This window comes from Pinus tabuliformis, chromosome 3_2 (assembly GCF_031772625.1).
Source record: "Pinus tabuliformis cultivar Carrire ecotype Pingquan chromosome 3_2, CPIR1, whole genome shotgun sequence".
NCBI lineage: Eukaryota > Viridiplantae > Streptophyta > Pinopsida > Pinales > Pinaceae > Pinus > Pinus tabuliformis.
The window spans coordinates 2,871,770-2,897,507 of NC_142302.1; the positions used below are offsets into that span (position 1 = coordinate 2,871,770).

The following is a 25,738-nucleotide window of genomic DNA, read 5'->3' on the forward strand; positions in this document are numbered from 1 at the left end:
GTCTATGGTTGCTGGCTCAGAGATGGTCTACACTGGTTATCCTCGCCTTTCCCTATTCCCCCGCTTACTTCCTTTCACCCTGCTGCCTCCATTTTGTTCCTCAAAAACTCTGCATAACCCATATTTCTTTAGCCCCGGGTGCCGAGTTCAAATGGTCATATAACCGTGATCCACATAACCGCTCGCCTTCACAAAAAAGTGGTATAAGCCCTTTTTCCTCATCGCAATCGGGAAATCGCTATAAGGCTACGCCCCCTTGTCTTCCACCGACGCGATGTTGTGATCGCTCCTCCGCCGTTGATTGTTTTGATCCAACGGTCCCCGCCGCCAAAACCTTTTTTCCCCCGCTCGTTAAACTTTGTTTGTTTTCCCCGCCGTCCGACTGTTCGTCGCGTGATCCTACGACGTTCGCTACTCCTAACCCCGCTCGCTGCCCACGCGTTAACTCGCAGGGAAAGCAGTATTAACTTGTCCCATCCGCCATGCGTCGTGTTATGAACGTGATCGTGACTCGTTGTACATTTACCACCTACCCTCCAGCGGCGGTGCGGGCAATACCACTTACTGCCCGTCCCGCCTGTCCCCGCTCATTAACCCCCGCGTGCTTTCAACTCCCGATAACTGTTGGATCGGCTTGCATGAGATCCTACGGCTTGCGTCTATCCCGATCCCACATCTCCCGATTCCTCTTGTAAACCGATCTCCACCGTTCAATTACGCAAACCGACGGTCAGTGTCGTTCTTCCATTCAGACCGTCTGCCTGCCAAGAAGTCCAAGCTCCTTAGTTTCTCTGTGCATCCAAAGGACGAGCGTAACCAGTCCCGGTACTGTTTGTATTAAATATTCAACTACCTCATTCAAGAGACAGCATGGCCGAGGAAGGAAAGTACAAACCTCGAGCAGTTAAAGGCATTTATTAGTTATGGGGCTTCTTTCAGTTAACACTCCACCTGTTCGAGGAGTACAACAGAACATCTGAGGATATCAAATTCATCCACTGAAGAAATCAGATTGTATCAGAGACCCATTTTAGATAGTTAATGTGGTTGGTGGTCAATTATGACCCCTCCACGTATAGGATAGCAGAGTGTTTTTGTAATCAACCTCTATATATATATCTAGAAGACAGAATGTAATAGGGTTGATGGTTATAGTTATGATGTAAGGTTCAACTTTTGGAGACTGTAACTACTGTGATATTTGCAGCGTTTGGTCTTCATTTCAGCTAATACAAGCTTCTTTTGCTGTTAATTGCTCACTTTCCATTTCTACTCTGTTCTAGGCTGTGCCTGTTATGTATTTTTCATGTGCTCTTGATGTTTAGCATTAGAAGGGCTGTCATCCAACTTCTGTGTTAGAATCTAGTATGTATCATTGAATGTGCTATGCAAGTTTCTGTTTGCTTAGTGCCAGAGAGCTGTCATCCTGTCTGTGCATTAGGAAATAGATTTGTAGACCTCTTTATTGGTTGCAGCCGACCATTACATGGTCTTGTGCATCTGCTGGTGTGGTCAATATGCTCCATGTTCACGTAATCCTCAAACTGTGAGTAATTAGTGGTCTAAAACCTTGTAGTCTGGGGGTGTTCACCCATGTTTGGTGTTAAGCATAGTAGAAGTGGTTATCTGGCTTGAATATGCATCATTCCTTCCATTCATCCACCCATTTCCAACATTTTTGTTGAGTTTGTAATGTTCCCGAGCATCTCTGAGATACAACCTAGGAGAGTTTCTTGGGGTGATAATAGGGACCATTCCCCTCTAGCCATAGCAAGACCTATGACAATTTGCAGTTGGTTCACTCCGACATATCTGGTATGATTCCCGTTCTTTGGGAGGATATCTATATTATCTCACTTTTACAGATGATTATTCTTGCAAGACTTGGATATACTTCTTAAAAAAGAAGGATAAAGTGTTCTCCTGTTCTGTCACTTCAAAGCCTTGATCGAGAATCAAATCGAGAAGAGGATCAAGATCTTAGGGACTGATAATGGGACCAAGTATGAATCCAATGAGTTTCATGACTTTTGCAAAGAAGTTGGCATTAAGAGGGAGACCACAACACGATACACTCCTGAGCAGAATGGTGTGGCGGAAAGGAAGAATCGTACGATTGTGGAAGCGGTTCGTGCCATGCTCCATGGTCAAAGGCTTCTGAAGTTTCTATGGGCCGAAGCTGCGAACACCGCCATATATGTTCAAAACTGATGCCCTCATCAAGCGTTGGATTCCAAAACTCCCGAAGAAATGTTCACTGGCAAGAAACCTGATGTCTCTCATTTTAGAATTTTTGGAGGTCTCGTATATTTTCATGTGCCGAAAGAGGAGAAGAAAATTGGGTGCATCCGGAAAGAAGGGAATCTTTGTGGGCTATAGCGAAAATTCTAAGGGCTATAGAATCTTTGTGGCTGGTCAAAGGGAAGTCGAGATAAGTCATGATGTCACCTTTGACGAAGATATGGCTCTTAGCAAGGTTGATAATCTTCCTATTCTAAGGAAAGATAAAGAAGCAGACACCAGGAAGCCGGATGAGAAGGAAGATGAGATGATGCCCGGTGTGGAAGAACCTATGGATCCTATTGATCGCCCTCCGCAAGAGCCTTCCTCTTCTAGGAATTGGCCCTCATGGCTTGGGGGGACTCTTGAAGATGCCGAGAGACATATTGCACCCAGAGGGACTTTCCGTGGAAGTAAGAAGCCGACTAGGTATCAGGGATACTTGACCATTATGAGCACCATCATTCAAAATGAGCCTTCATTGTTCGAAGAAGCCGTGAAGCATCAAGTATGGAAGGATGCTATGAATGAGGAATACGAGTCCATCATGAAGAATGATGTTTGGGATGTGGTCCCCAATCCCTAGGACAAAACAGTCGTCACCTTTACAAAATAAAGCATGGAGCTGATGGGAGTGCTAAAAAATATAAGGCTCGCTTTGTTGCTCAAGGCTTCTCTAAAAAGGAAGGTGTAGATTATGATGAGATATTTGCACCTGTTGCCCAGTACACCACTATTTGCTCGATCATAGCCCTTGCCGCTTCGCACGGATGGAACCTACATCAGATGGATGTCAAGACAACGTTCTTGCATGGTTTGATCAAAGAAGAAGTCTATGTGGAACAACCCGAGGGGTTTGAGATTCATGATTGGGAATCTCACGTATGCAGGTTGAAGAAAACTCTCTATGGGCTAAAGCAAGCACCCCGAGCTTGGTATGAGAGGATCGATAGCTACTTGATGAAGCTGTGATTCACTAGGAGTGAAGCTGATCCAAATCTTTACTTTAAGGTTGAGGATGATAAGCCTCTCATACTGGTGTTGCATGTAGACGACCCCTTTCTGATAGGTGCAGACCCTCTCATTCACAAATGTAAGAGGGAGATGGCTTTCGAATTTGAGATGAAGAACCTAGGATTGATGTACTATTTCCTAGGGCTGGAAGTCTGGCAAAAGCTAAGAGAAATTTTCCTATCTCAAGGAAAATACATGGTGAAGATTTTGGAGAGATTTGGTATGGTGGACTGCAAGCCCGTGACTGCCCCGATGGAGCTTAACTTCAAGAAGTTATGCGGTAGTGCTGTCGAACTTGCTTTGGGAAATGCTTTTGAGTATCGTCAACTCGTAGGATCATTGATGTTCTTGGTGAACTCCTATCCGGATATATGTTTTGCAGTCAACATGTTGAGCCAATATATGGTTGAGCCTCATCACTCATATTGGATTGGTGCCAAGAATCTTCTGAGATATCTTTGGGGCACAATCACTCATGAGTTCAGATACACTGTCGGAGATGTGAGGCCACATGGACATTCTGATGCTGATTGGGTAGGCAGTATGGTGGATCGAAAGAGCACTTCTGAGTGTTGTTTCTCTTTGGGTTCTGCCTCGATATCTTGGATGAGCAGGAAGTAGAAGTCGGTGGCTCTGAGCATCGCTGACGTAGAGTACATTGCTGCGAGTATGGGCTCCTGTGAGGCTGTCTAGTTGAGGAAGCTCTTCAGTGAGCTGTTTGGACATACACTGGATACTACCGTGATCCTCTGCGACAACTAGAGTGGCATTAGTTTATCTGAGAATCCCGTATTTTATGATTGCTCTAAGCACATCGATATCAGGTACCACTTTATCCGGGATATGGTACAGCGAGGAGCAATAAGGCTCCATCATATTGGGATAGATGAGTAGGTCGCCGACGTTCTGATGAAGCCCCTGGGAAAGGTCAAATTCTTGACTTTCCAAGAACGACTAGGAGTCGTTGAGAGACCCTCTTATGAGGGTCCTGTATGATGCATACATTGAGCTTTGGGAGATCTGGGGGGCTGGGGGTACTTCTTGGAGCGACGAGCGACCACAGGGTGACTCACCCTCCCCTAGTGGTGCGCTATGTATAGGGTGAATGATTTAGCCTTCCCCTATGATACCTCGTGGTGACATGTAGGCAGGGTGAGTGGTTCATCTTTCTCCTACCGAGACATCCTACCCATATAGTCTGGGACTCATGGGAAGTACCTCTCATCTGGCCAATGAGAAGGGAAATGAGGATAGGGACCATAGTAGTACCGATGGACACATCATGTATCTACTATACTCCCTATGCTAGGATGACATTAATCTGGGATCAATTGGAACTGACTTCGGGTCAGTAAGAGTGATATAATTCACTCTCTTTTGGAACTGATTTTAGATCAGTAAGAGTGGTATGACACACTCTGTTCATTGGGACTGACTTCGGGTCAGTAAGAGTGCTATTGGACACTCTCTTTTATCTGGGACTGACTTCAAGTCAGTAGATGATGGTATGATACATTCTCGATCATTTCTTCTTTTTCATAGTTCAGCAGAGCAGAGCAGAGCAAAGTCGAGCAGTGCAGGGCACTGCATTTGATGGCAGAGATAGTACCTACAGACAGATGGATTAGTAGATGGAGTTCTACCTAGTTGAGAGGGAGTGTTAAAATTGGCAACTAGGGCCAAACTCCATGTGGGCCATCTTATTTATGGCAGCTGATATTTTTCTTGGATTCCTCTTGTCGAGAGGTGTAGGATGGATCTAACGATCCTCCGATTCCGACATGTATTCATGGAGATATGAATTTATTTGTATTTCTTGACAATTTGTCAAGGTTTGCCAGCATGTAAAATAGTGTTGCACACCCCCAGCGAAACCTCAACGTGGGATATAAATAGAGGAGACCTTGAGGCATTAGATCACTCATCTCATCCTCAGATCTCTTCTCTCTCTTTGTATCTTGGGTATACGAAGGAGAAAGAAGACTCTCACATGTGGGAAAAGAGGACGCAATTAGGGCATCATTGTGACAGGACACAGTGAGGGCATCAAGGACGCAGGAAGGTGCAACAAGTGATAAAGGACTGCGTTGACCAACATATTGGCAGCCTTGACTGCGGATTTGTGTGGGCAGCCTCTCCTAGGCTAGCCATATTGCTGGACAAGTCTGCGTTGACTTTTTGGAGGGCACATTTGTGACAGCGTTGATTGGTTAGGGCTGGCTGCAGTATGCTGTAGCATTGACTGCTGTTTTGACCATCTTACATTGACTGTTTTGGGCTGCTATTACTGCTTTTGGAGACTGAGTTCTTCTAGGTTGTCTTGAGGTCATTTTGGGCGCTAATTGATCACCCTTGCTATTACTATTCAAGGGTTTCAATACTACTGTTATAAATCATAGATTTGTGATATTGTACTATCTCTCTCTCTCTGTTGAATTATTGAAGAATATAGAAGAATTGATCAAAGGGTTTCCCCACATTAGGGTTTGTCCTTGGCTAGCGCCACATCTTGTGTCTCTTGTCTTGACTTGTCTTTTGTTGTTTTCATTTATGTTCTATTAGCATTTTACTTTCATGTTATTGTGATTGCTATACTGGAAATTGACATTGGGCTAATAAGAAGAACTGAAGTAAATTGCTCTTAAGCATAGAACATACCATAATTTAACACTATATAATTCTATCTTGTTTGAGGACTAACCTTCCCTTTCCTTTCTGCACATGTTTGAGTTCTTTAACCTGCAATGCTTTTGCCATCAACTTATCTTTCTCTATCTAGCATAAAGACCACAAATTGTCGAATGAGGTAACCTTCCTTGTTTATGGACATTTGTTACCTTGCTTATGATGATCATCTTCTTATCATCTCTCCCAAGTCTCCTAATTGAGATCTTATGAAGATATTCCTACATCTTTTGATACCTTCAATTAGGTCTAAGTGATATGACCTTAACTTCATTTCAGAGAGTATATCTTCTAGCATTTCATGTATCTCTTTTATGTCTCCTTTCTTGCTACATAGGGATGACAGGACTTTAAGAGTTCCCTCCCATGAATTCAAAGGAGACCTGTTCACTGACTTCCCTTATGAGGATTGTGACAATCCTCCTTATTCCACGTAAGGACCTTGATGACCCATTCAATCCATAGATCTCCTTGCAGTCATGAAGTCATTTAACCAAACTTGATTATAAAAATAAAAGATACTTACTTGACAAGTGGAGATGAACTCTTCTACCTGATCACTTTAATGCTGGTTGGAGAAGATGTATTGGAGTTTCCTCTTGGATGATCTTCTCTTTGATGGAAATCCTTTCTTCAATGGAAAAGGTTGCTCCCTTTTTATGAGCATGATCCACTGCTTCCTTTGGATGATCTTCTTCTAAGGCAAGGAAATGATCCTTGCTTTTATAACCTTGAAGGTGATGTCAATGCTTTTTCTTCTTTAATATGATTTGCCTTCTTTAGTAGTGTAGATTAGGATTGCTACTAGGGTTTCAACCTGTTTCTTTGATTTTATGATCCTTTGAGTTACCTTGCTTTGTAAACAACTTGATGAGGGTCTTGGTAGCCTTTTGATGATGGCTTGTGGAGACACAAGTTCTTGTTGTTGTACACTGCTTGTTGTAGACTTGATCCTTCGATCTTGACAAAACCCTTCAACTTGCTTTGATGCCCTTGAAGATTGATCCTTGTATGTCTCTTTGCTGCCCTTCCTTTGACTTCTAAACCTTCCCTTTGATACCATGTTGAAGAATCTAGGGTAGTGAGTTAATGAGATTCTTCTTTCACGATAACTATTTGTGAGGCATTTTGCCTTTAGATTATTAGCACAATCTTTTGCTTATTATCATTAGTGTGTGTTTACTTCAACAAATAGCTATCAAAGTAAAGAGACAAGAGCACAAGATATGGCATTATGCCAGGGCCGAAACCTCTCCCTCTTGCAGAGGAAAACCCGCACAAACTTTTTCTTATAAAGATTCCAATTGACGAACACCAAGACCATGACTCTTGACCTTCTAAGCCACTCCAAGACCAAGAGCACAAGATATGGCATTATGCCAGGGCCGAAACCTCTCCCTCTTGCAAAGGAAAAACCACACAAACTTTTTCTTATAAAGATTCCAATTGACGAACACCAAGACCATGACTCTTGACCTTCTGAGCCACTCCAAGACCAAGACACCAATCCTCTTCACTGCTGTGATCATCATCATCACTTCTGTTGTACTAGGGTCAATACTATTGTATCACTAAAGACATGATAGCAGCATCATCACTGAAACAATGATTGTACATTCACTGAGATCTGCTACATCCTTCACTGAGATCATTGTTGCATTCTTGAGATCATCTTTTGTGTCTTCATTGAAATCACCATCATACCAATGAGATCTATATGTATATAGATCCATGAGAGTTGTACCGATAACCTTTTCATGATCAAGACTTCATGACTATGTTATTATCAAGCTCATGACAGAGATCAAGATCATGACAAGTCTTGACGTGTTGCTGTGGGATCATATCAAAACGTGTCACTGCAATGATATGCCGAGAGTGTAGCTTTCCATTCACGAGTATGTGACTGCATTCCTTTTAGAACTGAGGTCATCATCATGAGACTGTCATCACTGTAGTGCTGCTTCAGAGTAAGCCGAGACTGTAATTATCATGTTATCTTTCCATCCATGAGCATGCCGAGATTATATCACAGTGACTGTGATTTGTATAGGTCATGACAACGTTGAGTATGCCAAAACTGTAAGGCCGAGACACAAAGATATTTGCCACTGAAATGTCACTGAAGTTGTAGAGGTATCCTTACTCCAGACTTCCGAAAATCTCAGACAAATCCGAGATTGTTATTTTGCACTTCCTGTACCCATCCGAAGCTCTGAAACACTGTGATCTCATCCGAAAATCTCAGATGAATTTGAGATCTGTCTCTGTGATTTGCGGATACCCTAGCTGGGTATTTATAGTTGTTTCGTCCCCATATTTAGCCAACTTGTCAGTGTGAACATATGTGTCTCTATTTGCAAGTCGACATGACTTTTATTTAGTTCATTTTTTGGCCGACTTCATCCAGAGGATTGTGCTTGTCTTGGAGGGCTGTTCTAGACATTCGATTTGATCCATATACAATACACATAGGCTCAAAAAGAGCTCTTCAATTTTCTGTTGACTCTTTGACTTTCCTAGACCTATGGAATGAGCAAGAAACTCATTCATATAATTTACAAAAATAATATTTCTTTTTCTTGACAAGTACAAAGATCAAAATTACATTGACAAATATCGAACCTAGTTACACTTTTCTTCAACAGATTAGAATCTAATCTGGGCCATTGATTACTCAACTGGAGGATTATAAGAAGGACTTCGATGGGCATTTGGAAGATACACCAGGAAGATACTCAGTTGCCCAAGCAAGATCGATTTCTCACTGGTCGAAGTTCTGTAAGAAAATTATATGAGAGGGAGAGTTGTAGGTGAGAAAGAGGGAGGGAATCAACGTTAGTCAGGAGTGCAGGAGCAGAGATAAGACACAGAGCAAAGGAGGGACAACGCAAAGGCAGTGACGCTGGGACTGCGCAGTCTCTGCGTAGCAGGTGACGTAGAGAGGGCAACAGGTCCTCTCCAGAGTCAGAATTTCACTGTAAAGCGTGAGAATATAGTTTGTAAAATTTCTCATAGAAATTCCTCTTCTTTTTATGCCGTACATGAGGTTTTTCTAAAGATCAATAAAGAAACCCTCATCTCCTGGACCGGTTTTCCCAAATTGGGTTTTTCCGGGGACAATTCTTCAAAAATCACTGTCATTGTGATTATACTTGTGCTAGTATTTTTCCTTGCATTAACTTTCCGCAACATTTTTAATTGTGAAGGTTGTAGTAGAATTTATTTTGATATTTTGCTGTAGAAACACTGTGAATAACTTATTTCTGATTTAATAAGTAGAAGAAATGATATCAGTCAGTGCAGTTGGATTTCTATTCAGAAATTTTCACAAAATTTACTTTTCCCTAGGAGATTCGAAATTGCCTCCAGAGGATACTGCGTTGCTCTGCGTCAACCTCTCTGTGACTCACTTGTCTCTCTGCAAATGCACTCACTGGATCCGGAATCCTTCCTCCGGCTTTATTGTCTCTGCCGCTCTCTCACTGCTTCAATCTCACTAGCTCTTTCTTCGGCAACTGACTGCTGCTACTCTGGAAATCGATCTGCTCATGAAATCGAACCTCTCAAGTTTCCTCTCCAAGTGCCCATCGACTTCTTCTTATAATCCTTTGTTTGGACTTCAACGGCTAGGATTAAATCTTAATCGATGGCTAAGATTAACTTGAAGTCGATTTGTGTGAGTTTCTAGATCATTCACACTTTGACTTAATTAATTATGATTAATTAACCACATTCCCTAAGTTTAGAGTTTAGAAATATTTAAAAACTGGCTAATAATATAATTAAGTCATTTTTAGGCGAAATTTCCATAAATGATTTCTGGGTTTTGGAGATCTCATGTATTCTAACCTCTTCACAAAATTTCGTGGCTAGAACACATCTGATGCTCCAAAAAATAACACCATCTTCGATTTTCTTCTTTTTCTCCTAAGTTGGGTCTTCCCTTAGCTTCAAAACTCAAGTGGGGTCTCATAACCCACTTTTCCTAAGTGTAAATGCAAAATAAGACAAAATTGGCAAAATTGGTATTTCCGCTTAGCAATATTGCTAAGTGGGAATATCACAGTTATAGCCTACCTTTAAAGTATCTGCTATGTGGGTGAAGTTGTTGCACCATCAGATACTTGAATGATTTCTTATAATGAACTATTATATGGGAGTAAAGATTTTGCATCTTTATTGGCTACAGGGACTTACTTTGGTATCAAGCTTGTTATTAACTACTTGCAAAGAGAATCATGGAAAAAATTAAAATGTCCCCGTCTTAGATTGTTTATGACAACTTTCTTTTTGTGGCTTTGCAACTGTTTTTAGAGTTGCTATGCCAATTGTATGCTTCAGCTTGTCTTAAAAAAGAGAATCATGGAAAAAATTAAAATGTCCCTGTCTTAGATTGTTTATGACAACTTTCTTTTTGTGGCTTTGCAACTGTTCTTAGAGTTGCTATGCCAATTGTATGCTTCAGCTTGTCTTAAAATTTTTTGCTTAACGTTCTTCAATATATCTTCATATGTTTTTTATGTGCTCCACTTTTACTTTGAAATATCATTAGAGTGGTTGCCTCTTTGTAAGTTTCAATGAGTCACACATGTTTTGACTCGTGAGCTCGTTATTTACTGTTTAGAGAGATAATTATTACAGATTTTTGCAACTCAGAAAGGTTGTGATGACTTTCTGTTTACAGGTTTTCAATTGTTCTTTCAGTTATGATGCCAATAATATGATTCAATGTCTTAAGAATGTGTTGGTAAAGGTTCTTAAATGTATTTGGATAAGCGTTTTATGCACTTCACCACTAGTCACTCTTGAATCTTTGCAGTAATGTGGTATTATTTTCACCTTGACCTCAATATATCTCATTTAACCTGTTGATATTCTCAATATCTCCTTTTTCTGTATGTTGTTTCTACTATTTAGCATTTACCCAGTATTTATAGATTATATATTGACAGCATTTTTATGATATATTTTGTTTGTTGTATCTATAAGTCATATAGACTTTCTTGCTTTTAGCTAATTTAGTGTAGTAAACTATTGAGACCTGTACAGGGACATGATGAGATCACAGACAGGACACTTCCTAGAAATGATGGTAAAGGTGTTTGTGAAGATTTTGTGAGTTTAGCACAACACTGGCTAAGCAAATTACAAGTAAGCCTGAGCCCATTAGAAATAATCTCGCTTCTTTAAAAACACTCTCTCTATCTTGTTTCATGCTGAAATAGTGCAAAGAATACATGCAAAGTGGTTTTCTTATGATTTTCATTTCTATGTGGACATAAATTTTCCAAGTTTAGGACACTGGTCATGTTGCTTGCATCTTATGAAAGCATTTGAGTTTTAGTTATGAAAGAAATAATGTCTGGACCCTTCCTCTCTGCAAAAACACAAAAAAAGTGTAAAATGATTTATGGTACAGGCCAGGAAAAAGGTAGAATGATGGTCAAAAAGGAAATACCCAAAAATTTTAGTGTGGACTAGAGGAAATTAATGATCCAAAGGTCCTGAATGAAATGACAAATGACAATCAAACATTGATATACAGAAAAGCCTCGTATGTTAAGTGGAAAAGTGACAGATATTGAGTAGTCAACCAAAGTGGGTGAATGAAGGGTCCAAGTTGTTGAGAAATCTAGGGCATGAATAGTTAAAAGATTTCTCTGCTTGATAATTGCTTCTGATATACTTTACTTCTTAGCTTATAGTATTTTCTTCGTTATGTTATTATTGTGTTCTTTTCATCAAGACAATTACCAATATGCACAATAAAAGACAAATGAAACAGTATGTAGGCTTGTCAGCCAGGGCCAAAACCTCTCACCTCTTGAGAGGAAAACCCGATCAAAATTCTTCTTCTATATCTTCAATTGATGAGTACCAAGACCATGACACAGACCCTTGACTCTAGTATTCTCCCAAGAACCTTGTCACTAACCTTGATGCTTTGCCTCTTCCCTTTCTCGACTTTCTTCTTGATCTCAAACTGCTCTCCTCAGCTCCTTCTAGAGAAACTCGGTCTCTATCCTTCACATTGCTCCTTTTCGACTTCTCCTAGAGAAACTCGGTCTCTATGATCTCACTAGCTTCCTCTAGAGAATCTCAAATAATTCCTAAAGACTCTCAAGACTTAAAAATAAAATCTCTTGCTCATGAAAACCCATGAAGCAAGCAATATAATAAATTTATTTTTCTTCTTTACATCACATTACATAAAATCATAATTACATGTCATTATGAAGACCGAACCTAGTTACACTTTTCAACACTCCCTCTTTACTAGGGAGGTATTCATAATGGTACTTGGACTTTCTCAATTTGAAGAATTTCTCATAAGAAGAATTTGGATTGGTAACACATTTGTTAAAATTGGCAACTAGGCCAAACTCCATGTGGGTCATCTTATTAATGGCAGCTGATATTTTTCTTGGATCCCTTTCATCGAGAGGTGTAGGATTGATCTAAAGATCATCTGATTCCGATAAGTATTCATGGAGATATGAATTTATTTGTGTTATGGGACAACACGTCAAGGTCGGTTAGCAACCAAATAAACCCCACTTTTGCTCAACATTTTAGTATAAATAGAGGTGGCCTTCAAGTCATTTAACACTCATCTCTTGTGATCTCACTGTCCACTTGTTTGGGTTTTTGGTGGAAGGGGAGGTCCAGAGGAGATGCCTTCTATGCAGCCCTAAAGGAGAAGTCTTGGACGTGCCCTAGCCGTAGTCAAGAAGGGCAGTGAAGTGTAAGCCCTCAATGCAGCCAAGGAAAGGCTCTCTAGCCTAAGGGAGCTTCAACGCAAATCTAAGGAATCATAGAGGGAGCCCTAGCCACAGTAAAAGAGGCCTTCAGACAGCTGAAGGTAAAGCCCTCATATGTTGTTCCAAATGCCCTAACCACAGGTCATGAAGGGACCCTAATTTGCTGTCTCAAGAGACCCTCAAACAAAGCAAGAACAGAACCTTGATCCGGTGTTTATGGAGCTCCTAATCCGCAATCCTTAAAGGTTCTAATACGCTGTCATAATGGAGACTCTAGGAGAAGAGTCCTATACACTGGAAGTGCAATGAGGAGATCTGGCTACAGGCAAAAGGGAGATGTATTACGCTTTCATAAGAAAGCCCTCAAACAGTTAGGAAGAAATCTAAACCAGTGTTCCACGGGGACTCGCCCCCCCCCCCTAGGGGTCTAGTTTCCTCGCTCCCCCGCGCTCCGGGGACTTGGGGACGAGTAGGGGATGTTTCCCCACGCTCCCAAAAATGAGGAAACTCAGGGGGACGTGCCAGGGGGTCGTTTCCCTTTCCTGAGGGGGCGTTTCCGAAAAGGGGGACGAGGGGGGTCATTTCCCGTCTACATCTTCCACTGCTAACGTTTTGGAGGTTGATAATATGACAGTGTGTAAGATTCCAAGCTCAAGTCATATCCTGATCTCACATATGTAGAGCACGTTTTGTTGCAGGATGAAGAAACGGCTCAACCCCATCACTAATAAGTAATATAATTGTTAATATTTCTAGATACCAGAGTCTCCAAGGTATAAGTACACGCACCACCCTCATATTCTTTAAATAACGTCACTCGCATTCCTATATCGCTGGAAAACACCGTATTTTGATCACTCCAAATATATATACATAAACTCCAGGATGTGCGTATTCATTTGACGGAATGGTGTACGAAATTTTCATATAGAATGTATATACACGTTGGAAGAAAGTGGTTGACTGAAGATGCTCCCTTCTTAGCATTATATTTGTATTTTTGATGACTTTATAGATACAACGATTTTTGTCGCTGACTTAATATATGTGTTTGGTTTAGTAGAATTGTCGAGATCTCTGGAGATTTGAAATGAATATAATTATGCTATTAAGCAACAGTTGTTCTTGAAAGTTTGAAGCAACGCCCGCTCAGACTGCATGGCCTTTAATCCCATAAGAAGCTAAGGATTTCGAGGGAAGATTGCCGTGGCTTGTGAGAAAAATTGTATTGCTAAGCGACTCATCCTTAATTTCACATTGTGCTTTATAAAGTTGTTCTTGCAGGTCTAAAAGAAAACATTAGATTTGATTGTTATGGGTAAAATTGGGATTGAATTTTGTAATAGATTGTTTAGTTTAAGTGGTTTAGTTTGGTTTGGTGAATTTTGTAATAGATTGTTTAGTTTATGATGTATGATTATAAATTAGAATTTTAAATTTATATGATATTAGAAATTTAGGTAATGATATTCATATCAATGATCATGCTTTGCAGTTTTTCAATTCAAACCCAATTGTCATAGTGGACTCAATTAATAAATTATATTTTATATTTATAAGTTTTTAAGACCCTGACGCTCCCCCACGTTTCCTAAAAAATGGTGGGGAGCTTTTGCATAGGCTGCTCCCACGCCTCCTCGCTTCCTCGCCCCCTCGTCCTAGAACCTTGGTGGAACATTGATCTAAACGCAGGGCTAAAGGGAGATGCCCTAACTACTGTTTCAAAGCATAGTCATAAGCCCTAAACGCTGTCAAGAAGAGGATGACTATTCTAGGAAGCCCTTGCTGTTTCACAGCTAGAGGATGATCCGCAGCTTCAGGAGGATGGTCATAGGCAATACTAACAGTTGGTTGCTGTCCAAAAAGAAGCCTTATATAGTCACCTAGCTGCTGTTGCTGTAGGTGATAGCAGGGCCATGTTTGGGTATGATATGTTGGGTAAAAGTATCCAATGAGGAGGAACTATGGGACTGCTGCTTGAAGGTTGATTGCATCATTATATGAAGGGACTAGGTTACAGTCAACTGCTGGGCTAGGTCACAGGCCATAGCCAGTAGTTGGAGGCCTCCTTAAGTGCTGTGTTCAGATCCTATAAGGCAGGTAATCGTTGGAGCAAATGTGTGCAGGCAAGCTGTAGTCAATAGATGGACTGTAGGGTTGATGTTAAAATTTGGGTACCAGAGGACAAGTGGTTCCCGAAGGCTTTGATCTTTGGCCTAGGGAAAAGTCTCTACTTTATTTTTACTTTTCTCCTAACGTGACTTTATAAGTGGTAAAGTCAATTTAACTTAAAAGTGACTTTATAAGTGGTAAAGTTACATTTTAATTTAAAAGTGACTTTATAAGTGGTAAAGTTACATTTTAATTTAAAGGTGACTTTATTAAAGTCAATGAAGAATTAGAATGTGAAAAAGTGACTATGGAAATAAGAGGCTAAGTGGGTCTTTATTTAAGTGGGTGAGTTAAAAAATAGAAAGTGAGAATTAAATGCACATTTATTCTCATCCCTAGATTTAAATGAATCTCAACCATTAGATCTTAGGGTAACCCAAAAGGTCATTTGGAGATTAAAAGGAGAAGAGAAGAGGAAAATATCAATTCATTCTTTCATGAGCATTTGAGAGAAAGAGAAGAGAGAGCAAGGAGAAAATTTCTGAGTAGTGAGGAAGTGGAGAGTAGCAAGAATACATTTCAACAAATTTGCGCAGCAACATTTATTGGCACGCATCCCAAGGCAAAATTGTACAGTAGGAGAAAGACACAAATATCGAGGAAGAGGGACAGTAGTTTGGGCAAAAATTTCGAGGCAACTGTACCGCTGAAATATGTACAGTCCATACAGCAAGTTTTGGACATGTTTTTCGAGGTTGGCTGTACAACATTTAATGTTGTTTTATTGCTGGAAAATTTCTGTTTTGGTTGTTTGCTGATTGGCACGATTTTCGAGGCAGAGTTCAAGCACGAAAATCAAGATAAGTTGTAATTTGTGCTTTTTGGAATTTTTACTGTGTATTTTAGTTTCTCTGTAAAAGCATTTTCAGAAATGAAGAAGAACTCTCAAACTGGTTTTCCCCAAGAATTGTAGGCAGTTTTTTCAGGGTCACATTGACCAAAAATCACTATGTTATTTTCTGTGTGGCTGTCATAATTTTGCTGTGTTTTATTTATGCAATTTTAGCAGTTGTGAAATCTCTAAATTTGTGTTTTCAGAAAATTATTATCATTTCCAGATTTTAGATTTTTTATCATGCATGGATTTAAAACTAAATGCATGGAGTGACAAGGAAAACTAATAACCAGAGTGGGAGATGAAATTTCTTCATGGTATTGGAGCTTGGTTGGTTGAAAAGTGCAGTTTGGGACAACAAAGTGAAAAGTGTAGTTTGGCTGAAAAGTACAGTTGACAGAGTTTAACAAAAAGAATGCTAAGGCAAAAAGATTGATTCTGGAAGGAATCAAAGACCATGTCATTCCTCATGTGAGAGGAAAGACTTATGCACATGAGATGTGGACAACCTTGACCAGTCTTTATGAGAGCTCATGTGAAAACATAAAAATGGTCCTAAAGGAGAAACTAAAGGCCATTAAAATGGCTAAGACTGACAGTGCTACAACATACCTCACAAAGATCACTTTAGTGAGAGATGAGTTGGCAGCCGTAGGTGAGATCATTGCACCCACTAAGTTGGTGAGGATCGCTGTTAATGGTCTTCCCAAGACTTGGGAGAATTTTGTGGATGGGATTGTTGCAAGGGAAAACCTTCCCAATTGGGAGAGGTTGTGGGATGATTGCATTTAGAATGAGATCAGAAAGAACCATCTTGGGGAAGCCAAACAGGTGGAGGAGGATGACAATGTGGCATTGTTAGCAAGAGGCAAGAAGGGCAGAGCAAAGAAGCAAGCTTCCAACAGTGGAGGCAAATGCAAAGGTAAAGGCAAATAACAAAACAAGGAGTACTTGGTGATGACAACATTGTTAGAGCAGTCGGTGTGGGGACATTAACATTTGATAGGGGACCCAAACCTCCCTTGAAAGTATCAAATGTTCTATATGTGCCTGGAATGAAGAAGAACGTGATATCTGTCTTAGCACTTGAGGACAGAGGGTATGATGTGTTGTTCGGGAGAGGGCAGGTGCTTTTATATCTTAGGGGAACTCCAACTTCTTTAGCTAGAGAGATTGGTGTGCGCCATGCCAAGGTGTACAAATTCTCATTCTAGCCTTGATGGCATTGAGTAGCAGCACCCGAGTTAGGACCGACAACGGATCTAGCAGTTCAAGTTTGTGTGAGATTTGGCACCGCAGGATGGGGCACATGTATCATGGGGCCTTGAGTACATTGCGGGAGATCACCACTGGTGTGCCAGATTTCAGTTTTGATCACCTTGATGTATGCAGAGGATGTGCTATGGGGAAGTTTGCCAGATCCCCTTTTCCCAGCAGTGACAACAGAGCGACTGAGATCCTTGACTTGATTCATACCGATGTGAGTGGTCGGATGTCTCATGTATCCTTGAGTGGCTATGAGTACTATGTTTTATTCATTGATGACCACTCCAGGAAGACCTGGATTTATTTCTTGAAGACCAAGAGTGAGGTCTTCAAGCGGTTTCAAGAGTTCAAAGCTCTTGTGGAGACCCAGATAGGTAGGAATATCAAGGTCCTCAGGTCAGACAATGGAGGGGAGTATACCTTTGGTGTGTTTGTTGATTTTTGTGCTGAGGCAGGCAATTAGGAGGGGGTTCACAGTTCCTTACAACCCCTGGTAGAATGGGGTTGCGGAGAGGAAGAACAGATCCATTGTAGGGGCTGCCAAAGCCATGCTTCATGATCAAGGGTTACCTTTATTTTTGTGGGCAGAGGCCTGCAACACTGCTGTGTACTTGCAGAACAGGAGTCCACATCGTGCCTTGGGGAATGTGACTCCGGAGGAGGCTTTTTCTGGGAAGAAGCCTGATGTTGGGCACTTTCGTATCTTTCGGTGCCTTACATATTCCTATGTCCCCAAGGAGAACAGGACCAAGCTAAAGCCCACTGTAGACAATGGCATCTTTGTGGGTTATAGTGAGACCTTGAAATCTTATCGGATTTATATTCCCGCACAGAGGAAAGTGGTTGTCAGGTGGGATGTGAAGTTCGAGGAGGAGAGAGCTTTCAGGGGGTCACGGGAGTTAGAGTATCCAGAGTCACCAGACCCTCAGGAGCAACAAAGTTAGTCACAGAGATCCAGTGGTCAGGGATCAGGAGGTACATCGATTACGGTGTCAGGTCCATCAGTGAGCAATGGCTCTCAGAGTCCGGTGGGTGGTTCTTTGGGCAGCATGCAGGGCAGTCTGCAGAGCAATTCATAGGGTAGTCCACTAATGGACAGTTCGCATGGTACTTCAGCATCTATAGGTACAGATTTAGGCATGAGGTCAGTTGGCAGGCCTTCAAGAGTTTAGGCTTCTGATGATGATGAGGATTCTTTCACTTCGGTGGGAGAAGTATGCTCAGGGAAGAGGAAGCCCAAGTGGCTTCAAGATGCCTTGCACGAGGCCACATCAGTCGCTGGGCCAAAGAGACAGGTTAGAGAAAGTAAACCACCTGAGCGGTTTTGTAGTTACATGGCATTGGTAACAAGAATTGTTGACTCTGAGCCTTCTAGTTATGAGGAGGCAGCCAGCCAGTGGGTCTGGAGAGAGGCCATGATGGAGGAGTATTCTTCTATTATGAAGAACGATGTTTGGGAGGTAGTGCCAAGGCCTGAAGGTAAATCAGTTGTTACTTCCAGATGACTCTACAAGATAAAGCATGCTGCAAATGGCAGTGTCGAGAAGTTCAAGGCTTGATTTGTGGCGAGAGAGTTCTCATAGGTAGAGGGAGTTGACTATGAGGAGACCTTTGCTCCCGTAGCTCGGTATACATCTATTCGCTCCATTATATCGATTGCAGCAGAGATGGGTTGGAAGATCCACCAGATGGATGTCAAGACCACATTTCTCAATGGATTCATTCAAGAGGAGGTTTATATTGAGCAGCTGCAGGGCTTTGAGGTGCATGGGAAGGAGTCCCATGTATGCAGATTGAAAAAGGCACTCTATGGCCTAAAGCAAGCTCCTAGAGCTTGGTACTCTAGGATTGGTACATACTTGCAACAGTTTGGTTTCACAAAGAGTGAGGCTGATCCGAACCTATACTTCATTGTGGTGGGTGAGGAGCCTCTCATTTTGGTGTTGTATGTTGATGACTTGATTATCACTGGTGCCGAGAGACTCATTAAGGGCTGCAAGAGAGATCTTGCTTCAGAGTTTGAGATGAAGGATATCGGCTTGATGCATTATTTTCTGGGATTGGAGGCGTGGCAGGAGGAGGGGCATTTCTTCCTGGGACAAGGGAAGTACATTGTGGATATTCTTAGCATATTTCACATGGAAGACTGCAAACCCATGTCTACACCTATGATCACTAATTGGAAGAAGCTTCATGCTTCTGATTCCAAGTTGGTGGATCCTACTCTATACAGACAGTTGATTGGTTGTTTGATGTATTTGGTGCACTGGGTGGATGCAAAACACATTCTTCGTTACTTGCAGGAGACTGTGGATTTTGGTCTGGATTATAGACAGGGGGATGGAGTGAGACTGGCAGGGTACACGGATTCAGATTGGGTAGGGTGTGCTTCAGATAGGAAGAGTACTTCCGGGTGTTGTTTTGGGTTGGGTTCGGCAGTTGTGTCGTGGATCAACTGGAAACAATAGTGAGTTGCATTGAGCTCAACTGAGGCAGAGTATATGGCTGCTAGTTTGGCTAGTTGCGAAGCCATATGGCTTCCCAAGATGTTGTTTGGTCTATTTGGTCAGGCATTGAGACCTTTAGTAATTTACTGTGATAATCAGAGTTGCATAAAACTCACGGAGAATCCAATTTTCCATGATAGGTCAAAGCATATTGAGATTAAGTATCACTTCATTAGAGACTATGTCCAAAAGGGAGCTGTCAAGCTTGAGTACATTTCCACAAATGAGCAGGTAGCGGACATTTTCACCAAAGCCTTACCATGGGGCAAGCATGTCTACTTCAGCGACAAGATGGGAGTGGTGAGGAACACTTTTCTTGGTAAGAGGGAGTGTTAAATTTTGGGTACCAAAGGACAAGTGGTTCCTTAAGGCTTTGATCTTTGGCCTAGGGAAAAGTGTCCAAATTTATTTTTACTTTTCTCCTAAAGTGACTTTGTAAGTGGTAAAGTCGATTTAATTTAAAAGTGATTTTATAAGTGGTAAAGTTACATTCTAATTTAAAAGTGACTTTATAAGCAGTAAAGTTACATTCTAATTTAAAGGTGACTCTATTAAAGTCAATGAAGAATTAGAAATTGAAAAAGTGACTATGGAAATAAGAGGCTAAGTGGGTCTCTATTTAAGTGGGTGAGTTAAAAAATAGAAAGTGAGAATTAAATGCACATTTATTCTCATCTCTAGATCTAAATGAATCTCAGCTATTAGATCTTAGGGTAACTTAAAAGGTCATTTGGAGATTAAAAGGAGAAGAGAAGAGGAAAAGATCAATTCATTCTTTCATGAGCATTTGAGAGTGTTGTCGCGCAGATTGACACGACAACGCTCAGACCGGGGGCTGTCACCCTGATCCCCGATCTCTCCGTTTAAGCCTGTCTCCTGCGGCTAAGGGGGGTAGACCCTATGAGATGATAAAGACCAACTGTCGACCAGTTGGTTTGGGAGACACGAAGAACTAAAATGATTTTATTAATTTGATGGACCAGTGCCTTATGAGAGTGGTGTTTAAAAGATTACTTGTTAGATGATATAGAAATATAGACCATGAACAGCAATCATTATTCATCAAACAATTAGAACAGTGCAGGAAATCTGCTAAAGCCACAAAGTTCTTATAATGACCTATGCTCAATAATGATACCCAGTAACTAAAAGAGATGAATGCTTTAAACAACCACACAGTTATAAATCATTGACCAGATACCATATGCGGCTAATCTTTAAGATGTGCAGACTTGTCCAAATCTCAGCATAAGAATATAGCATAATAATTTCCCGAGAATAACTGAATCTGGCAAAAGAAACCTTCACAATGCTTTTTCAAATTATAAAATCCAGTTCTCAGCTTAATTTTTTTTTTTTTTTTTTTTTTTTTTTTTAAAACAAAATATTAAAACTAAGAATCTAAACTAAAACAAAATTTAAAATTTAAATCTACTCTAAATGCAAACTAAAATTATCACTAAATTGAAATTTAAAACTAAATTAAAAAATAAAACTTAACAAATTCTAAACTAAAAGTTAAACTTAAACAAAACTCAACTTTTTTTTTTTTAAATCTACTTTAATTAAAATCTAAAGCTTAATCGATTTTATATTTTATATATTCTTTTATTTAACATGAGCCAAAACAACAACTTGTCTTCAATATATTTTAAGAAGAAAAAGAAACAAAATTAAAACTAAAAAAATTGGGAGACTAACGAGACTTAAAAAAAGATTAACGCATGACCTCAACTCATGAATATACCAAACCCAAAAAAATGAGCCCTTACCGCGATTCTTGAATGTCAAACCCTGATTTACCTGCACGAGACACCGAAAAAGACTTATGATGAAAACTTACGCTGGAAAACATTTACGCACAGGTGACGGCGACGATCTGGAGAACAATGCGTGGATGGGTCCGAGGCTGCTGACCAAACATGAGTTTCATTCAAACCGTAACACTTTTCTAATGCTGCACAGGTCGACGGCAGACGCAGGCTCAGTCACCAGACGGTAGCGTTTTGGCAACTTCAATTTCAGGCGTATGATGGGCAGTTTGCAGGTTCAAGTTTAGACGGCGGACAGAGCAGCGTGGAGACGTATATTAGATTTTCAACGATTGCATAAGAAATGAATACGTCAAACCCTGGCCCTATGGTGAAGTCGACAGACGGATCACAGTCATTGAAGTCGACAGATAGATCGTAGTCATTGAGGATCTCTAGCCTGTCTGCGGATACCCTTGACGGTGGCGTTTTGGGCGCTGAGAATGCCGAGCTGTTGGTCGCATGTAATCACTGAAATCGCAACCCTGATGCTGGCGCTTATACGCAGTCACGCCTTCACCAAAATAGAAACCGGGACCTTAAATATTTAAATTGAAGTGTAGGTTGCTGATCACAAATTTTCAATTTTTCCTGCTCCAGAAACCCTGAAGAATTTCTAGATCCGATATACCTGTGATCTGCAAGAGAAAGAGAAACCGTAACACAACACATGCGTAAAACAAAATCTAAAACCCTATATCAGCTTAATAATTTACAGATTTTGACCCCTTAACAGCCAGATTTAGCAATAAGAGCATAAATATTATCGAAACTTTCAGATTTACTGTGAAGAAATTCAGAAAATCTCTCATGCAAATTAGAAAAAATAAACTGAATGATAGACCCAGGATCAAATCCAACTGGGCTCAGCAAAAAATGCTTGCGGGAGTTGGCTGGTTCAGCCGAGAACTTCCCCAAACGCCCACCAATTTTCTTCAGTAAGGGTTTTCTGCACAGCTCAAAACAACCATCAGTAAAGAGGGCAAAAATGCTGCTAGATCTCAAAAAGTAATGGAGATACCTGCCATTATTTCAGAAACCCTAACACCACTCAAACCCTAGCAATTGAACAAGATACCTGTGCTCACAATACTCTACAATAAGCTATTATTAGTGGCTGAAAAATAAAATATGCAGAAAATAAAACAGCTCACAGCACTTTCAGAGAGTAACACCAGCTAGATTTGGACCCCAAAGTCTTCTTTTATTAACTAGAAACAGATTACAAGAGAGCTTCTTCAGTACAAGACTCACAGATCTAATGATCTGAAATGACCCCTAGCACCCTATTTAGAGTGATCCATGTCGAAATGATCTCGACCGTCGATGAGGATCAAGACATCTCTTAATCTCATCCGTCGAAATTGTTAACTTATTATTAAAAATAATATTTTGCATGCATTCACTCAAAATATTATTATTTTATTATTTAGGGTTTTTGCTTTATTTTATAATAATTTTTTATTATTTTTTATTTATTTCATTTTTTTTAATTTTTAATTTTTTATTTATTTTATTATTTTATTTATTTTCTTAAATGGATCATCGAACTAAGCCTTTGGAAACATCACCTAGGACCTAGGACTTAGGACTCATGAGGGGATTTAAAACATTTTCCAACCCTCATCATGACTTTTACAATTTACATCTTAAGGGGGAAAACCCCTTTATCATAGACCCTCAAAAAACACCCAGTTTCTGCGACACAACTATAATCTAGCAGATTAACACACTAGGATTCTCCTAAAGTTCTAATAACAAAATGCATCCTGGCTTTGGGGTCAGGCTGAAGGAAAACTCTGCCGATCATAGATCGGTGAGACGAAAAACCTTCTGGGACGTAGATTATCATTAGAAAGTTAGGTCCACCTAAGCAATTTTACATAAACGACTCATATCTGCTAAGATTATTTACAATTCATACATGCAGACTGGGTTTACAATTAAATTGATCAAGCTGCTGATGACTGCAGGATGGCACGGACACGTGATCAAGTGCTGCCCCTTTCTGCCAAGAAAAGAGGGGGGGTACTGCATGGGTAGTTGACTGGTAGTGGTCAACATCTGGCTCTACTTGGGGACACGTTGCTGCTCTGTAGGAATGTGAGAATCCAGAATCTGCATCCATGAAACACACAACAAAATATAAGTAGCGTCCGTCCAAAAATCATCATATAACATTAAGCACAGGAAAGATATAAGCTCTTCATTTATTAACTAATCTAGAAAAGCAAATCTAATCGAAATGAAAATGCTAAAATGACAAGTAGGGTTAGAAATACAATACAAAGATGCCCCATGGCATCAGATGTGTTCAATATAGTGTATACTGAGCATTTTCCTGCTTTCAGGCAAATCTGTCGGCTGCTTGTCGGATGTGCCATGTCCAATTCTGCATATGGTAGGACTTTTTCCTATCCGAAAATCAAGCTGCTCACGGCCGTCTGATGCATCAAATCTTCTTCTTATTTTCTTTCTCTTGCGCTTTTTCTTTGTGGCAGGTTGTATTACTGATGATATGCAACTTTCTGTTTCAAAGCTATCAGATGAAGTATGTAAGATATGCGTGTCATGTCTTTCTTTATCCTGCTTCTGATCTTTATCATTTTTAAGTCTATCTGGATCACCTTCAATTAACCATCTTTCAATCGAACCAATGACCTCCTCATAATAGGATGGAACTTGTTGCGATAAATGAGAAGGCTCCTGATCTGTTGATGTCTCCTGGTTTCTCTCATCCTTTGACCATTGTTGAAACTTTTGAACCTGTATTTTAATGGCATCCATCTGACTAGAGTGTTCAACCTTTATAGCATTGATTTGCCTGGCCTGGTGTTCTTCCATATCTTTTATTACTTTATCGTTCTTTTCCTTTATGTCCATCAAGCAATGCTGCATGGAGTTTATTTCTTCTTTGTGATTTGCTTGCATGGTGGCCAACTGATTATTATGATCGAATGTCATGATAGTCATTTCTTCATCCATAGTTAATAACTTGTTTTGCATAGAATTAATTTCCCTATCATGATCAGCTTTCATGGTCATCATATTTTCTTCTAAGCTTGACATTTTGCTTTGCATGAAACTAATTTCTGTGTCATATTTAGTCTTCATGGCCTCAATTTCTTTAGCATGTTGCTTTTGCGTGATCTCCATCTCCCTATTACGCTTTTCCAGGTGGGTGCATAAAGTTCTCACATCATTGACATAATTAGTTTGATTAGCCTCCATATTTTTTACCAGCATCATTAGTTCTTGTATAATTTGCTTTTGCTCTTCCTTTTCATTGTCATTTGTCCCTGATTTTCCACTATCATGGACTTGATCTGCAATAGTACTGGTGGACGACACATTCTGATCTTGAAATCTTTCTTCAACAGCTGGACCTTTAATAGGATTACTTTCTTCATTTTGCACAATTTTAGAGGCAGAAGGCAAGCTGTTTGGATAACCATATCTATCTTTGAAAGCATTGACAATGTCTTGCAAAGAAGTGAAAGAATCCTTAGAAAAATTGTTAAACCAATTCAAAGCATCACCCTCTAAAGAAAAGACAAAAAGACGCATCTTGATATCTTCATGATTAAATTGAGGGAGTCTACAATATATGATCATTATGCGAGTAAACAAGCCTAGATGCCTTCTAACAGCGATTGAATCACCACCCGAGAAAATAGGTAATTTAGAAATGGCCTCCTCCGGAAAATCATGGCGACGGTCAGTAAAACGACATGGTTTAAATGAATAATCCATGATGAATAATAAGGGATTAAATGGATGATAGAACGAGACCTCTGCTCAAGAAAATCAATAGATGAAAGGAGTGGAGTCGCCACTTGAACAATGAATCTGATTCTAGGATCCAAAAAGTAACCACAAGCAGATATGAGGAAAGCTTCTTGTCTGGGAAAAATGAGAAAATGGAGTCGCCACCCAAACAAGAAACAAACCGAAGAGATGCTATTGATATGGCGAAAAATAAGGCAATAAAAGATCCAAATGATAACCCCAAAGGTTGAATCTGCCAACTCAAATGAGAGATGAGAAAGATGAGAAGCTGAATGTCGATGAAACTCCAGGAACAGAAAAACTCTGTCCCCGGCAACGGCGCCAAAAAGTGTTGGCGTTGCCGGGCCAGATGAAAAGATAAGAAATGAGAATGATGATTGTCGTTGAAACGCCGAGAAAACAAAGTCCCCGGCAACGGCGCCAAAAAATGTTGTCGCGTAGATTGACACGACAACGCTCAGATCGGGGGTTGTCACTCTGATCCACGATCTCTCCGTTTAAGCCTGTCTCCCGCGGCTAAGGGGGGTAGACCCTATGAGATGATGAAGACCAACTGCCAAACAGTTGGGCTGGGAGACACGAGACACGATATGATAAGCACCAGAAGGATTTAGA

The 25,738-nt window shown here is 40.4% G+C and overlaps 1 protein-coding gene across 3 annotated transcripts in view; it reads left to right on the plus strand.

Annotated features, from left to right (window-relative positions):
- The window catches only part of LOC149179520 (nicotinate phosphoribosyltransferase 1-like), a 496,243-nt gene that overhangs the window by 223,518 nt on the left and 246,987 nt on the right, over positions 1-25,738 (plus strand). For all 3 annotated transcript variants that reach the window (XM_089415680.1, XM_089415682.1, XM_089415681.1), the window contains one exon: positions 11,032-11,133. In XM_089415680.1, the coding sequence (XP_089271806.1) occupies positions 11,032-11,133 (102 nt within the window). The remainder of the gene's footprint in view (positions 1-11,031; positions 11,134-25,738) is intronic.